This window comes from Poecilia mexicana, unplaced genomic scaffold (assembly GCF_051168715.1).
Source record: "Poecilia mexicana isolate PSO_F unplaced genomic scaffold, ASM5116871v1 scaffold_2, whole genome shotgun sequence".
Classification (NCBI taxonomy): domain Eukaryota; kingdom Metazoa; phylum Chordata; class Actinopteri; order Cyprinodontiformes; family Poeciliidae; genus Poecilia; species Poecilia mexicana.
In genome coordinates, this window is record NW_028263371.1 from 20,705,415 (window position 1) to 20,722,165 (window position 16,751).

Consider the following 16,751-nt stretch of genomic DNA (forward strand, 5'->3'; position numbering starts at 1 on the left):
TCATCACATAGTTACAGCGCCAATGATTATCACTAACTAACAACACAATCTATCTTAAACTAGATTAACCAGTTCCTGACCCAGGGTCAAACAGAGCAAGTTGTACGTCTTCACGTCGATGGTTTTACAGCTAACAGCTCAAAAAGCAGGGCGTTCTGTAAAGAGCTGCTGTCACTGCTCTTCTTCAGAGAGGCCCTCTGAGAAAGGAAATCAGTGATTAACAATACAGAAACATTTCTAAAACGGATATAGCAAAACAAATAACAGCACATAAAGCAACAACATTATAAGGGTATATCAAAAGAACAACATTTGATAATAATACAATTTACCTAACACATATCATTGATCTGTTCTGGCTGTTGGATCCCACTTGGTGGACCTGAACTCTGTCTGTTTCTCTCCAGGCTTTGGATCTTTGTGATCATACCGTCAGGTCAGTCTGATCATACTTCCTGTTCCTGTTGGGTTTCATATCAGCTCTACTGTTGGTTTCTCTGTTTCTGGTGTTGCTGGTCTTCATCTCAACCTCTGCTCTCCCTCGGTGATCTGCCAGGATTTCGAAGCCATTGTTGGAAATACCGCCATGCTGCCCTGCTCTTCTACTAGCCCTTCCAAGGTGGATGTGTTCTGGAGGGACAGAAATGACAAGGTTCTGCTCGACATCAAGAACGGCTCTGAAGACCTGAATGTCCAGGACCAGAGCCATAAAGGTTGAATGTTCAGCTTCCCAACAGAATACCCATCACCAAAGAATCTCCATCACCTTAAAGAACCTGGAGCTGGACGACACTGGGACCTACGAGTGCAGCGTTTTTTTTAACAGCATTATAACGAAAACCAAGATCAAGTTGGAGAGTGAGTTGATGTTTCTGTGAAGCAGAAATCAGTCTGAAAGGTTTGCTGTGATTCAGACGACTAGCAGGTCATATTCAGACGTTACCTGGAAACTGATCCCACAGAATCTGTTTACTGATCATTTCTGAATGTTTGTGTGGTCAAAAGGCTAACCTGCTGTTTCTTTCTCAGTGATGAAATCAGAAAGTTGTGTTTCCACCAGACGGGTCGTCCTGCAGACGTTGGTTCTCTGTGCTCTCAGTCTGATCATCTACCGATTAGAGAAACGTCACTGTTCTGCTACTTTCAATCATTATTTATTCACAGATTATCTTCAGCTTTAAGCAGCTTCTCATTAGTCTGCTAGCTAACCGTCCTCCTGTTGCCATCTTCTCTCCATAGAAGTTAAAAGCTCTAGTTGATATTCTGAAGGCTGATGAATAAAACTGACCAAACCAGGACCTGGAGTCACAGCTCTACAGTTTTATATCTGGTTTCTATTTTACTTTTGTAACTGAAGGTCAAAAGTTCATGTTAGTGAGGGGCCTGTTGAATGGGTCACTGTTTGCAGGTTGGTTGATCATCTGCCAGTGTATGTGGCAGAACGCTGCTCATTTTGCCCGTTGTCTTGTTTCTGAACCCTAGCCAAGAGTGAAATCCAGTCACTGTTGGTCTAAAATCGCCAGAACTTTATCTATGAGCAAAATCATTTACTGACAGAGAAACCAGGGTTCTCATTATCCTGAGCTCCAGCATGTAAACAGAGAAAAATAACAGAAGGATGACAACAGTCTGGTTAAACTGCAAAGGTTTGTATAGTTGGTAGCAGTCGTCCTGCAGCTGCTGCTCTTTTTCTATCATCTGTAGAAAAATTGACTGAAATGTTGTGGTCTAGTCCAAGCCTGGCCCGGTTCCTGGAGGTGAATGAGTTTCACTTCCGTCTTGTGAGCCGGGTCTGGTCTTAGTGACTCTGATCAGACGATCAGAGGAAGTGGAGATCAGTCTCTTTGTTGCCTCACAGCAGAGCAGCAGCCGGTCTGATGGATCTGCTGGGGACGGTTCTGCTGCTGGTTCTGGTCGGATCAGAGGCCCAGAACCTGGTGAATGTTACTGGAGAACTGGGTCAGGATGTGACTTTAACCTGCTCTGTTACACATGATGTCTACTGGTTAATGAAGGTCCAGAACCAGTTCAGAATAGAAATCGGACATACTCTTTCTGCAACGCGCTTTTTCCATAACTATCCAGACTTTACATCCAAGTTCTTCATGTCTGGAAACCAGCTGGTGATTAAAAACGTCTCTGCTGAGGACAGCAGGCTGTATTACTGTGGGATAAAACAGAACGGTCAGATCGTTTACAAAGACACCTTCAGTCTTCTACCAGGTCAGTAGCAAAGAATTTTAACTCAGAAGAAATTTATTAGATTGGTTTTGTTAAACTCTCGATTAAATCATGATGGTGAGATTAATATGAACTTCAAAACATATTGAAATTTCAGTATATTTAATAGTTTACTGTTAAGTTAATTTAAAATAATTTTATTTTGAGTACAAATTTTAAAATGCCAAGTATATAACGCAACGCATGTTGTTAAATTGGTACACTTGAGCAAATGCATATTTTTTCGCTTTAAAGTACACTATTATTTAATATGTTTCTTAAAAGTATTATGGTAGAATTATATTTAAGTGTGTTTAAAGTTATGTCAAAATTGCTACAAGCATACTGTTAGTATACTTCATATATATTTATATGTAGTACACTTAACACTTAGTATATTTAAAATGTAAAAATGCAAATGTAAGTATGTTTGAAATATACTAAAGTATTTTTTTTCACCTGGGAATGCAGAACCTGGTGTTGAATGAATGTCTGATGGTGAGTGGTGCTGATTGAATAATAAATGTTTCAGAATTGAAAAATGTTCCCTGTGGTTTGAAATCGTTTATTTGTGAAGTTAAATATTGATTCTGTTCCACAATAAACAAAAAGTGAATAAAATAAACTTCTGGTGAATTTATATAAAGAAAAGTGGGCCAACCACCGAACTTAGTGAACTGTTTGATAACTAGGATGTATGACTGAATTAAATTAATTTGTGGTCAAGTGTTTGAGCACAAACACTTGACAAACACAGAACCTGGTGAATGTTCCTGGAGAACTGGGTCAGAATGTGACTTTACCCTGCTCCTGTAAGCATGGTGAAGTTTACTGGTTCATGGAGGTCCACAGCAGGATCAGAGCATTAATCGGACAGCTGAACAAATCTGCTGAAGCTCACCTTGGGTTGCTAGGTAACAGTGCTGATTTGTGATATTACATTCTGAAGGGTTTTTTAGTGGCTCATTTTCCAGACACCAAACACATGAACCTACTGCCAAAAAATGATGGTGCTTTTTCTTAAATGTTTGGATTGTTTTTCGAAGCTAACTAGCAACCCACAAAATGGAAATATAAAAAATTCATAATACATCCTCTTTAAAATACAGATATGCTTCCTAATAATTGATCATTTCTGAAGTTTAAAGCAGAAATTTGAAACTTAAAAAACTTCACCTCCACCAGGAGATCTGATGCTCTTCACTGATATGATGTCACTTCCTGTTTGGTATCTTTAGGTCAGCTGGGACTGAAAGGTCAAAGGTTTGTGGTGTTTCTTGTTAATGATCTGGAGCTGATCTTCATCTCCTCAGACTTGAACTAAGCCGTTTTCTTTTCTGATGTTTTCAGCTGAGATGTAAAGCAGCAGATATTAACTGACCAACAGTGACTGGTTTGTTCCCAGTGGTCCCAGTAACCCGTCCCACCAGTCCGTCTGTCCATCTGAACATCAGCCCCTCTCCTTCCTGCTCCTGTGAATGTGAGAGGCTGACCTTCATCATCTACCGCTCCGCTGTGATCCTCAGCTTCCTGCTCTCTCTAACAGGTCAGCAGCTGCATTTCCATCCAAAGCTGAGAAAACTGCTAGAATGTCACAGAAAGGGAAATGTGAATTTACATCTACTGGTTTGAAGCGAATCAACCTGGTAACTAAAACGTCATCAGATGTTGACGCTACGCAGGGAGCGTCAATCTGCGTTGACGCTACCTGCGTCAACGCAGGTAGCGCAGCCAAAAAACCCCATCATAATCTATTTTTACCTGCTAGTTTTTAAAATGAGAACGACAGAATCACACATCAAACAGATGAATACATGGAGCTCATTTAAATATGAATTATCCACACATTTATGTGTAAACTAAAATATCAGGGTTGATGTTGATCTGGAGGCTGAATCCACTCTGCAGACACACTGGAACATCAGATCTTATTCAGAAAATGTTGCTGCGTTTCCATCAACCATATAAATGGTCAATGTGACAAAAATAATGGAAATACATCAGTTTAGAAATAAATTTATTGTTTTGCTCAAAGGTTTTGCTGCTAGAATGTTTATTTTAATTGAAAGTGGTTTATTTAGCAAAACTGCAATGGAAACATTTCTTTGCATCACGAGTCACATGATCATTAACCAGAAGTTGCTACTGCTGGAAACCACAAAGAAGAAGACAGGAAGTGGTTGAGTGTTGTAGGGTGTTATGATTTTGTCAAGTGAACAAACTCATTTCCACGTGGTTTTACAAAAACCACCTGAAGAGACACGTTTTTAAAAGTCTGTGTTATTTTATTTTATTTTTATTTTTCAGCCTTTTCTAACGTAACACATTAAAACGGCGTAATGAATCGTTCTGTGGTGAAACTGAACTGACTCACTGCTGTTCTGTTTGCAGCTCTGCTCTGCTTTACTGGACGAGGAAGAGGAGGGTCGAGGAGGATGAAGCTGGTCCAGTCTGCCCAGTGAGGACCTGAACTGGTCCCATCAACATGAGCAGGACAGAAAACGCCAGCAGCCATTGTTCTCTTCTGTTTTCCGTTTGTGAAGTGTGAAACCAGAGGCTGACCGCAGAGCGAGCAGCTTTTCTCCTCTCGCTGCCAGACTCTAAATCTGTCCTCTCTCAACCTGTTGGAGGTTTTAATGTGTGATGGAGTTTAAAATTTACAGTCCAGTTTGTTTCTGAGTGTAAACAATAAAAGTTGGAGGGTTTTCACCCTCATCTATTTTTTGTGTTGTCAATATTCAACAAGCCGAACAGAAAATCCACATCATGCATTTTGTCTCTGACGGGACAACTGGAGGACTCTGGTTCTGGTTCTGGATGGATCCGTTATCTCTGCTTGAAAGGTTGGTGTCTGATTTCCTTCTGATTCTGTGGAGAAGAAAATTGTGTTGCAGTTCTGGTGAGCAAACAGAACCACAACTTTGGTTCTAAAGCTGCTTTTGCATGTAAAAGATGGATGTCGTGTAAAAGCATTGTTTTTCTCAACAGCGTTGTGCGCATGCTCTAAATCTCGTATGTAAATAATAACATGCAGGGGTCTATATTTGTGTATGATTGTGATCAGTGCCTCACCAGCTATGAACATCATCACACGTCACTGATACAGAGTATGGATGATCTGTATTGATCCTGATCAGTTTATGGATTAACTGGTTAATAGCGGGATGCTAAAGCTGATGCTATCATGTTTGGTTGTCATCATGAATATGTTTTCCATGTATCTCACTTTGCTGTTACTGTTTTCTAATTACTGGAGGACATTTCAGTTAAAGGAGTGAATTTATGACCCTTGTCCAGTCGTACTGACCAATTAAAGCTTTACATTGGAGCACATTCACCTGGTCACACTTTTACACCAACAAGCAAGTAGAGTGGTAACTTGAGATGAAGTGCCATGCTTCGAGGCAGACTGACCTCAGACAGGATGAAGCTGGAATTGAACCCAGAGCTTCAGCCGTCTCAGTCTCAGGGATCTGGAGACGATTCAGCAGGTTTCCATGTTGGACTCAGATAAATGTTGGAGTTAAAGTGATGAAGCAGCTGCTGATGGTTTCAACATGATGGAGCTGCTTGATCAGGTCAGCCATGTTGAATGAGGATCAGTTAGGATGAACTGCAGACATTCAGGTCAACCTCCTCCAGTGTTGTTCCTATGAACCGGTTCTGGTACCGTCCGTCCTGCAGCTGCTGCTGTTTTTCTATCATCTATAGAAAAAGTGACTGAAATGTTGTGGTCTAGTCCAAGCCCGACTCAGTTCCTGGAGTCTGAATGAGTTTCACTTCCGTCTTGTGAGCCGGGTCTGGTCTTAGTGACTCTGATCAGACGCTCAGAGGAATTAGAGATCAGTCTCTGTGCTGCAGAGCAGCAGCCGGTCTGATGGATCTGCTAGGGACGGTTCTGCTGCTGGTTCTGGTCGGGTCAGAGGCCCAGAACCTGGTGAATGTTACTGGAGAACTGGGTCAGGATGCGACTTTAACCTGCTCTGTTAACCTTGGTGACGTCTACTGGTTCATGGAGGTCCACAGCCAGTTCAGAGCAGGAATTGGACGTATTCTTTCTTTATCATCCCCTTCCTACTGCCAGTCAGACTTTAAATCAAAGTTCTCCATGTCTGGAAACCGTCTGGTGATTAAAAACGTCTCTACTGAGGACAGCAGGCTGTATTACTGTGGGATAAAGCAGAACGATCAGCTCGTTTACAAAGACACCTTCAGTCTTCTTCTACCAGGTCAGTAGCAAAGAATTTTAACTCAGAAGAAATTCATTAGTTTGGTTTCATAAAACTAGATTAAAACATGGTGGTGAGATTAACATGAACTGAGACTCAGTGTCAGGTTTACCATGGTATGAATGTTAGCCTGTTTTATTGAATTAGTCTAAAGGAAGGTGCACAGCTGAGACGGTCAAGTCAAAGTAAATGTTTAGTGAATGTTGAAGCTGGTGTTGCACCATGAAAGTCTGAAATGAAGGAGCTGATGGAGATTCCAGCTGCTTTTATCACTTCATTCTTATCATTTTTAGACGTTGTCTATATTGGACCGATTCACTGTGACGGGACAGGAAGTGATCAGTCAGACCCGATGTGTAACTTCCTCTGATGATTCTGTAATTTCATCAACCACTTGTATTATCAGCTCACTGAACAGGAAGGAGAATCCAGTTCTCTGCTGGGTCCTGTTTAGGGTAGAAGCTCCTGATGGATCTGCTGCTGGTTCTGGTCAGATCAGATGAGATCAGTTCTTTTTAGTCCAGTCAGTTCTGACTATTCTGAGATGTTTTTAGTGTTTCTGTCACTTTAAATCCAAATAACCTGCTGCTGGCCATACCCCTACAATGCAATGTTTAGATTTGCACATGAAAATAGCTGCAAACAGATGCTCAATCATACAACAGTATATCTTTGAAAAGCAAAAGTGGAGCCTCCCGCACAATCAACCAGAATCTAGCAAGTGATTTCTGGTTGATAAGCCAACAACAAAACTCTTGTCTTTTCCAGCAGTCATTGTACAGCCGGAAAATGAGCTGACCAAACATGATGGAACTTAGGTGAGGTTGCTAGGTAACAGGCTGAGCTTCATTGTGGTTGCTAGGTAACAGTGCCTGTTGATTTGTTATGTTACATTCTAAAGGTTTTTGTAACGGCTTGTTTTCCAGACACTAAAAACATGAACTTACTGCCAAAGAATGGCTGTGTGTTGTATTTTATTCTTCTTTTTTATGTTTAATGCTTGGATTGTTTATAGAAGCAGCAGAAATATAAATGGAAATATAAAAGATTTCATAATATTTCTTCTTTAGGATAATACTTCCTAATAATTGATCATTTCTGAGGTTTAAGGCAGAAATTTGAATATTTAAAAACTCTTGACTTCCACCAGGAGATCTTACGAGCTTCACTGATATGATGTCACTTCCTGTCTGGTCTCTTTAGGTCAGCTGGAACTGAAAGGTCAAAGGTTTGTGGCGTTTCTAGTTAATGATCTGGAGCTGATCTTCATCTCCTCAGACTTGAACTAAGCCGTTTTCTTCCTGATGTTTTCAGCTGACATGAAAATCAGCAGATATTAACTGACCAACAGTGACTAGTTTGTTCCCAGTGGCCCCAGTAACCCGTCCCACCAGTCCGTCGGTCCAGCTGAACATCAGCCCCTCTCCTTCCTGCTCCTGTGAATCTGAGAGGCTGACCTTCATCATCTACCGCTCCGCTGTGATCCTCAGCTTCCTGCTCTCCCTAACAGGTCAGCGGATTTTTAATTGAAAGTGGTTTATTTAGCAAAACTGCAATGGAAACATTTCTTTACATCATGAGTCACATGATCATTAACCAGAAGAAGACAGGAAGTGGTTGGAGTGTCGTAGGGTGTTATGTTTTTATGAAGTGAACAAACTTATTTAGATGTGGTTTTAATGACATTTATTTTTAACAGGAAACTGCAGTTGTGAAATTGACCAAGTCTTGCACACATTTCAATGGAAATATAGTTTTAGCTCAATAACTCCTTTCTGAAAAATCCAAAAACCACCTAAAGCAACACGTTTTTAAAAGTCTGTGATGTTTTTTTTATTTTTATTTTTCAGCCTTTTCTAACGTAACACATTAAAACGGCGTAATGAATCGTTCTGTGGTGAAACTGAACTGACTCACTGCTGTTCTGTTTGCAGCTCTGCTCTGCTTTACTGGACGAGGAAGAGGAGGGTCGAGGAGGATGAAGCTGGTCCAGTCTACCCAGTGAGGACCTGAACTGGTCCCATCAACATGAACAGGACAGGAAACGCCAGCAGCCATTGTTCTCTTCTGTTTTCCGTTTGTGAAGTGTGAAACCAGAGGCTGACCGCAGAGCGAGCAGCTTTTCTCCTCTCGCTGCCAAACTCTCAATCTGTCCTCTCTCAACCTGTTGGAGGTTTTAATGTGTGATGGAGTTTAAAATTTACAGTCCAGTTTGTTTCTGAGTGTAAACAATAAAAGTTTCAGTGTTTTCACCCTCATCTATTTTTTGTGTTGTTCAACAAGCCGAACAGAAAATCCACATCATGTATTTTGTAACTTTTTTTCTGCAGTGATGAAGTTTAGAAATCAGGTCACATTTCATTAGTTGAAGTGATTGAAGTCAGACTCTTAATGTTTCCTGATCTGAACTTAATTTTTCACATTTTTTCATCTGTATAAAAATAAAAAAGCTTCAAGTGGAGAAATGTTCCCTGATTTCCAAACTTTGTATTCAGTGGTGCTTGTAATCCCAGTTTATAGTTCAGAATCCAGCTTTTCCATCCACCAGTCACCTGACCTGTCAGTTTATCAACACCTTTACTTCCAGGTTGAAACAGGAAGTATTGTTTTAATGAGGAAGACTCTGAATGTAAGGAGGAAGATGCTGTGATCAGGTGAGACCAAAACTGAACTCTTCATTCACCGAGGAAACTGAGGGAGCTGGGATGGAAAAACAGAGACCCAAAGCTTCCCTTAATAGGAAAAGTGAAAATCCCAGAATCAAGAAGAGAGAAACTCAGAGCGACTGATCCACAGCGCCTGCAGGAGGCCAAATGAAGAACTGCAGGAGGCTGAAGATCTCTGAGGATTCAGTTTAAAACAAACGTTCTGCTTTAGAGAACAATTAATCAGATCAATCGATTAATCAATAAAGAGAGGATACAGACGGTTAAACTGGCCATTCAGAGCAGAAACGAAGCCAAAAATATAAACATTTTGGATTTAAGATGAAAAGCCTTCTTTGTCTGTAAATCTGTTCTACCAGAAATCATCCAGTTCAGTTTCAGCTTCACCTGATTCACATCCTGTAAAATCCTCATTTCAGTCCCTTTCATCATCCAGTTATTAATCAGTTAATCCATAAACTGATCGTCAGATCATCCATACTCTGTACTGATGTTCAGTCCAGCAGGAGAGGCTCAGCTTTTCGTATTCTGCAGCTGCAGATTCATCCTTTGCTATGAGTGATGAATCGTTCACTAAATTAATGCTGTTACTTTAGGAAAGATGTTGATAAATGAGAACTATCCCACTTTCAATGATGGACCTTATATCCCTCTGTGGAGGGAAATAAAGCCTGACCTGAAAACCTATTTAGATGTCTTTTGGCTCTTTTTCTTCAAATTCAATGAGGATTGACAAACTTCCTACTTTTTCTCCATTCATTGTTTTTTACAATCTCTTCAAGTTATTTACTTTTTGCACCTATAATATTTCTCTTAATTTTATCAAGATCTTCATCCAGAGGAATCCCACAAATCACTCCTCGAATTTTTTTATTTATTTCCAGTGATTTTGTGCTCCAACACATTTATTTATTTATTTATGTATTTATTTATTTATTTATTTATTTATTTATTTATTTATTTTACAAATATTATCCACATTTAAAGCCTTATTCTTTTGTTCTTTATTTTTACAAACTACCAAATGGTTTCCATCTCTCAAAATTTTACCATTTCAACATCTCCAATTTTCTTTTTAATTTCTCTTGACACCACAATGGCGCTGATGTTATCTTGTTCTTCCTTGTTCTTAAGTTTTAATATTATTTTAAATTCCTCTCTCACAACTTTCCTCCTAACTACCCTTTCTTCTTCCGAGCTACTTCCTTCCAGTTTTTGTTTACTGCCTTGAGTATCACCAACTCCCTTTCCTTCATCTATTTTATTTCACCTGTGGGGAACCGGATAAAAGGGAAGCGGTTCCCAGAGGAGTTCAGTTCAGCTCTGGTTCTGGTTTGGTTCTGTTTAATTTCAACATTTTCTTTATTTGCAGAGAAATTCAGCTTCACCTTTTTATCGTGCAGATGAAGAAATCATTCTGTTTCTGCAGAGATGAGGATCCACAGCCTCCTGGTTCGGTTCTGGAAGGGCCACCACGTAGGGTTGGTTCCAGTCGGTTCTGACCCGCATCGTCTCTGCAGGTATGATGGATGACCTGACTGCAGCTCTACCTGGGCTGGAGGAATGGCTCCCTTCTGCCTCCTGCTGGTGGATTTTACTCCTGCACCTGGTCTGTGGCTCAGAGTGACTGTTTTCTCTCAGGTGGGTCAGGAAGGAACTCCTTATAAGGTAAAGTTTCAGCTGAGATTATTTTCTTGCTTCTGTGCAAAGATGAATAAGGCGATTATATAATTGTTTTGACTTTATTTTAATTTTTAAATTCTACTGTGATGCTGTAGAAACGTGTTTAAATAGTTTAACATGCTTAAATACCACAACACTTAAAAAGAAAACTGAGATGCATGAAATTATTTGATAATGAACCGAAACCAAAGTGTTTAAAATGTAATAGTTAAAATGTCATCAGCAGCACCACAGGTGTGAACCAGCCCTCTATCGCCCCCATGTGGTGGTGGACAGTTATGCAAACATGAGAGTGCTGGAAAATGTCTCCAGTTCTATGGAATCTCTTTATGTTAGTTCCAGCTAAAACTAAAGGTCAAAGGTTATCAGCATGCTGGTTTGGTCTCCAACAGGATGTGACCCAGTATCTCTTCAGTAACACATTGTTTTTGTTTCTGTTTTTTGCTGCAGAGCCTGGAGGTTCAGCTGGACTGTCTGACCTGAAGGTGACCCGGGTCATCGACCTGATCCAGTAAAAGGAGTTTTATTCACATGAGTTATCACTCATATTTCAAGTTTCACTCTTAATTTAAGAAGGTAAATTTGTTTCTGCAGTTCAAATAAAACGATTGGATGGAAATTCCTGAATCACTTCATATGATTTGTTTCCTTGGAATGTGGAGAAAATTGTTATTTGATTCTTTCCTTCAGTCGTTTCCTAATTGTTCTGCTGATCATCCCAGCTTGTGTCTAATAACAAACCTCAGCCTGATCACGCGGCTTTCAAAGCCGTTTTCAGTCGGTAAACCAACCAGACTTCCAACAGGTGTTGAGTTGGAGTGGGGTGCTTTGTTGCCATGGTTACGGGCCGTCTCAGAGGGGGGCCTGCTGATTGGTGTGTCCAGTCCATACAGAACCAGACTGTAGGTGAGTTTAGCAAAAACTGAAGTGGCTGCAATAAAAGGAGCTTTTAAGATGTTTCAGAACTTTATTTGGGTAATAAAGAATCTTGTCAAGTTACAGATTAAATGTATCTTTTCTAGGGAAACGTTTCTGGAGAAGTGCTGCTGGTTCTGCCCCAAAAAGTGGCGAGATGAAATCAGAGAGACTTTGGTGTGAATTTTTAAAACTTTTATTTTGTTACAGATGTTTAAAGTCCAACAGAACCTTCAGGTGGGCTTCCTGGTTCCTGAGCAACCTGGTGAGAAAACAAACATTTTCTGTCTTTGTTTTCCAGGCTTCTAAGCAAAGCAGAGCTAAAGTACCATCACGTCTACTGGAGAGGTTTCCAGTGGGTCTGGTCTGCCAAGAGACTGATATCAGGTTCAATATTGTAGCTGAAATCACATGTATTCAGGTTTGTTAAATATAAATAAAAGGAAAAACCTTCCTCTGTTTGTGTGCTGTCTTTTTCTTCATTTGGACCCTTGAGTAAAGTCATCCAGGCTTCGGAGCGACCCGGTTGCAACAGGCAGTTCTGGCTGTGCACCGAGCTGCAACTCAAAGATCAAATCAGAAACGTTTGAAAAGACTTCAGCCCCATTTGTCTGTTCAATAAAGACAAACGAGGAACTTTCTGGATCATGATGAAATCTCACCTTTCCACTTGGTTGAACTGATGTCTTTGAATAGGCCGACTGTCAAAGGTCACCATCCCTTCATTCAGCCAGTCAGACGGACACTTCATTTCCCATGGTGCTTTGCCCCACCTGGAAATCAAATCTGCTTCAAAGAATAAAGAAGGTGACATCAAAGTGCATCTAAAAGGCCAGATAATCAATAATCTGGCTAACATCAGATTAGTTACTAAAGCAGAACTACAGTCGTTCTGCTTGGTTTTCCTCTTGAACTGAGATTCAAACTCACCTGTTTCTGTAGGTCAGAGTGGAAACGTGTAACCAGGCTGATCTCCACGTCCCGTCGGCATGGTGACGAAGAAGAAAAGTTCACTCAGATTTACACTTCAAACCACATTAAGTGAAACATGTTTCTACTGGAGTTCACACTCAGTGTTCTGACATTTAGCAAACAAATTATTTTGGTAATTTTATCTAAATTACAGCAAAAACTATTTAGTCTGATTTTACTTCAATTATATTTTTTTCTGGTTTCTCTTCTCCACAAACAAACTGAGCCAAAGCCGTTTTCAGGCCAGTCACACATCAACACCATCAGCAGGTTTTTGTTTCTCCAGTTCAGTCTTTAGGACTTTTCTTCAATGTCCTGAAATCAGCACTGAGTTTGGACAGTTTCCCAGTTAAACCAGTTGGTTCAGTGCGTCCCTTTGACCTTCCTCTTCCTCTTTCCATTGTACAGTTGTAGGATTGAACTAAACTCGTCTTTTCCACATGTAGCCTTTGCGCCATATTTTGGAGTCCAAACAACAAGACCTCCAGAACATTTGTCTCATGTTACCGTAGCAGCCTGTCAGTAGAACCGGGTCAGACCACAGACACCTTCCTCCGTCTGAGGGGGTTGATGGTTTCTGAACAGAAACAGGAAGTAACAGATTCTCATGTTAAACATTTCCCAGCAGAGCTGCTCTGGTTCCAGTTCAGGAAGAAGCTGCTGATGGATCTGCTGTGGACGGTTCTGCTGCTGGTTCTGGTCGGATCACAGGCCCAGAACCTGGTGGATGTTACTGGAGAACTGGGTCAGGATGTGACTCTGACCTGCTCCCTTAATCACACTGAGGTCTACTGGTTCATGGAATACCAGAACCAGACCAGAACAGGAATCGGACCAACCGGTTCTTCAGTTCCTACTAACTTCTTTTCTGAGTTAGAGACCAAATATTCTCTATCTGGGAACCGGTTGACGGTCCGAAACCTCTCTGTGGACGACGGCGGGATGTACTTCTGTGAGAGGAGGGAAGACAGTGGGACCGTTCACGGAGACCCGGTCAGGTTGATCGTCTCAGGTTGGTTCTGTAGATCTGATTCTGGTCAGGAGAAAAGTCCAGATGGCTTCACTAGTATCTCTACTGATCTGTGTGTTGGTCTCAGCTTTCTGATTTTCGTTCACCTTGAAACTCCAGAACTTTCCATCTTCACCAGACTGTCAGCTGCATGAGCAGCAGTGACTTTCTGTCTGTCTTTGTCCAGATGTCCTCCTGTCCAACGGTTCTTCTGTCCAGCCGGATGTCCCCATCGCTTCTGCCTACGTAGATGGGAGCTAGAGAAACACCAAATTGATGCTGAAGGTCATCGGCTTGGTGATCTTTCTCATAGGTTGGTGTTTTGGTGAAAGTTTATCCCTCAGCTGGTCTGAAGATAAACTCATCCTCTTATGTTCTGTTGGCAGCTAGTTGTTGTGGCTACTGTTGTCGCAAGGAGGATGAAGATGCCGATCAGCAGATGGAGATGGAGAATGAACGGATGAATCCAACAGATGATTGTGAACTTTAACCCCCTGAACCTGTTGTGGCTCCTGTCTCTTTAAGAACCCGCTAAAACAACAAGCTAAAAGTGGCTTGTTTCCTGACTGGTCACATCAACGACTCATAAGAGATGCATCTTATATAGTAAAAATTTAAGAGCTATAATTTGGTTCATTTACACAAAAAAATGCTATTGTTCAGAGTTACAAACTAAGTATTTCAATCACAAGTTAAAATTTAGTCAGGAAACTAACTATTTACATCCAAATATTTATTTCCTAAACTACTTATTTTGTTCACACCAAAAATATTTAGCCTGCAAACTAAATATTTAGTTACACATGTAAATGTTTTGCAAATAAATATTAGAAACTTGCCTATGTTTAGCTGCTTAATTGGTTTAATTTCCAATTTAATCTTAAAGAAATAAACTGAATTGAGACATAAATTGCTGTTTTTCCATTACAAATGTGCTAACAATTTTGTCACTATTCCTAATTTTGTAAATTGTGAAAAATACAATTTCAGCGTTGCATTGTTTCCTTTAAATAAGAAATGCAGTTAAAATCCTATGTGAATAAGTTTAATTTTCCAACCACTTCCTGTTATCTTTGTGGTTTCCACCAGTAGTAACTTCCTGTTGTTGACCATGTGACTAGTATGATGAAAAATAAACTAATTTCACCATCAAACTGGACTTAATGATTTATTTCAAAAAGATTCATCCCCCATAAATGAATCTTCAGGTTCTGATTGGACCATTTTTTAGTCAGCCCTGTTCCCTCCTGGAACCAGAACCTGAACTGAGTCCAACAGAACCTGCTCCAGAACTCCTCAGACACTTTTCTAGAATAAATTTAATTTCATGATTAAAATCCTGAACTAAACACACAGAAAGCAGCAGAATCTGGATCAGAACTGAGCAGCAAACATCTAAACCTGCTTCTCCAGAACCACAGCTTCAAAATCAACGAAATGAACCGAACAGAACCTCTTCACACCAACCTTTAAATCAGAGATAATGGATCCCTCCAGAACCAGAACCCAAGGGCGTAGATCCCATCTCATTATTGGGGGGACCATAAACAGGACAATTTCTTAAGACCAATTTTGGGGCGGGTTGGCAAAGTTACAGCAAAATGTAACATAAAATGTGGTTTAAAGAGTTTTTAAACCACATTCAAGCTGCAGGACCAAAACTGACTAATACACATCAAACACATATTTTTTTCAGTAAGCAACCTATTGAGAAATAAAACTAAAACTCAAATGTTGCTTCTATACAAGTTTTGTTCAGTCTGACTGATCTAATCTTTGCTACACCTTTACAAAATTTTAAGGTTCTAAATAAAAAAGCTTCAATGAGTAACTCTTAATAAAATTCCTCATGAACGTTGATTTATTGAAATGGCTCCCAATACAGGTTATGGGCTGTTTTAACTATAACTTGTTAAGTTGCTTCATTTTTAAGCCTTTTTTAGTTTTGCTATGTCCTGGGTGACGAAGAATCAACAGGTAGAATGTTACTTAAACGTAACATTTACATAGAAAAATATTCAGATTTTATTTTGTGGTTTTAAAGGCTCTATGTTGAAGACAGTGAGAAATAAAGTAATAACTTTCTTTTTTTCTCTGTTCTTTCTTCTGTTCTCACACAGAGCTGGTCCACTTGCTCAGCCCCTCCCTCCCGTTTCAAACTCTTCTATAACTGAAAGTTAAAGAGTTAAATATGAATGAGATGTTTGCTACCTTTAACAAAAAAGCTTGAGTCTATGAAAGCAGTGTAGCAGTTTAGTTAATGAGGCAGCTCATCATGATTCAGCCAAAGTAAGAAAATAAACTGCAGCCTGATTTTTATTGTTAATGTGTTTCTTCTTAAATGAGCAGTGAAAGCAAATAAAAGGTCGTTTATGTATGTATTTATGTCTTTTAAATATTTACTTACTGGAGGGTTTTATGTTTGTGCTGCAGAGCTACAGCTAACAGCTAACAGCTAGCTCCTCACTTCAGCGGCTCTGACGAGCAGACTGAACCATTATTCTAACAATGGTAGGAGGGAACCTAAAATTAATTCTTATTTTTTTATGAGATAAATGGCAGATTTAGTTCGTTCTTTATTTCTTTTGCCTTTTCACATTGATATTATTTAAATACAAACGTTTCTTCAATGATTTTTTGGGGGGAAGACAGTTGTAGACTTTTCCAAGATCTCCCGATCCCCCAGGGATTTACGCCTATGACAGAACCAGAGTCCTCCGGGCCTCTGAAGAACTAAAGAAGTTGTCCCTCCAGTCTCCCATCAGAGAACAGACTGTCTGTCCTTTGCTGGTTTGTCGCTCCGGGACGCTGCTGGATGTCGCCATCTAGTGGACAGAAGCTGCAGCTTCTCAAAACAAAATTTTATAAAGAAGATATTCTCTAAACCAGAGGTTCCCAAACTGTGGGGCGCGCCCCCTAGGGGGGGCGCCGTGTCATTGCAGGGGGGGCGCGGGAAGCCGTCTGGATGAAAAAAACAAAACAAAACATGAACACTGTATGCGCTGGGTTTTTACCTTAGAATGGCCAACTCTCTGTTATTCCTATGTCAATTTAATA

The 16,751-nt window shown here is 40.2% G+C and overlaps 3 protein-coding genes across 3 annotated transcripts; all 3 read left to right on the top strand.

Annotated features, from left to right (window-relative positions):
- The first annotated feature begins 1,820 nt into the window (after positions 1-1,820).
- On the top strand, positions 1,821-4,935 carry LOC148160569 (uncharacterized). Its single transcript, XM_088003830.1, has 3 exons — positions 1,821-2,223; positions 3,626-3,766; positions 4,612-4,935. Exons 1-3 carry the CDS (start codon positions 1,878-1,880, stop codon positions 4,680-4,682), a joined length of 558 nt encoding a protein of 185 aa, XP_087859956.1. The 5' UTR covers positions 1,821-1,877; the 3' UTR covers positions 4,683-4,935.
- A 980-nt stretch (positions 4,936-5,915) lies between these two features.
- LOC148160570 (uncharacterized) lies at positions 5,916-8,707 on the top strand. The gene is made up of 3 exons (XM_088003829.1): positions 5,916-6,449; positions 7,819-7,959; positions 8,384-8,707. Exons 1-3 carry the CDS (start codon positions 6,098-6,100, stop codon positions 8,452-8,454), a joined length of 564 nt encoding a protein of 187 aa, XP_087859955.1. The 5' UTR covers positions 5,916-6,097; the 3' UTR covers positions 8,455-8,707.
- A 4,521-nt stretch (positions 8,708-13,228) lies between these two features.
- Positions 13,229-14,848, top strand: LOC148160571 (uncharacterized). Its single transcript, XM_088003833.1, has 3 exons — positions 13,229-13,697; positions 13,882-14,007; positions 14,081-14,848. The coding sequence occupies exons 1-2, from the start codon at positions 13,256-13,258 to the stop codon at positions 13,953-13,955; spliced, it is 516 nt and encodes a 171-aa protein (XP_087859959.1). The 5' UTR covers positions 13,229-13,255; the 3' UTR covers positions 13,956-14,007; positions 14,081-14,848.
- Positions 14,849-16,751: the final 1,903 nt, after the last annotated feature.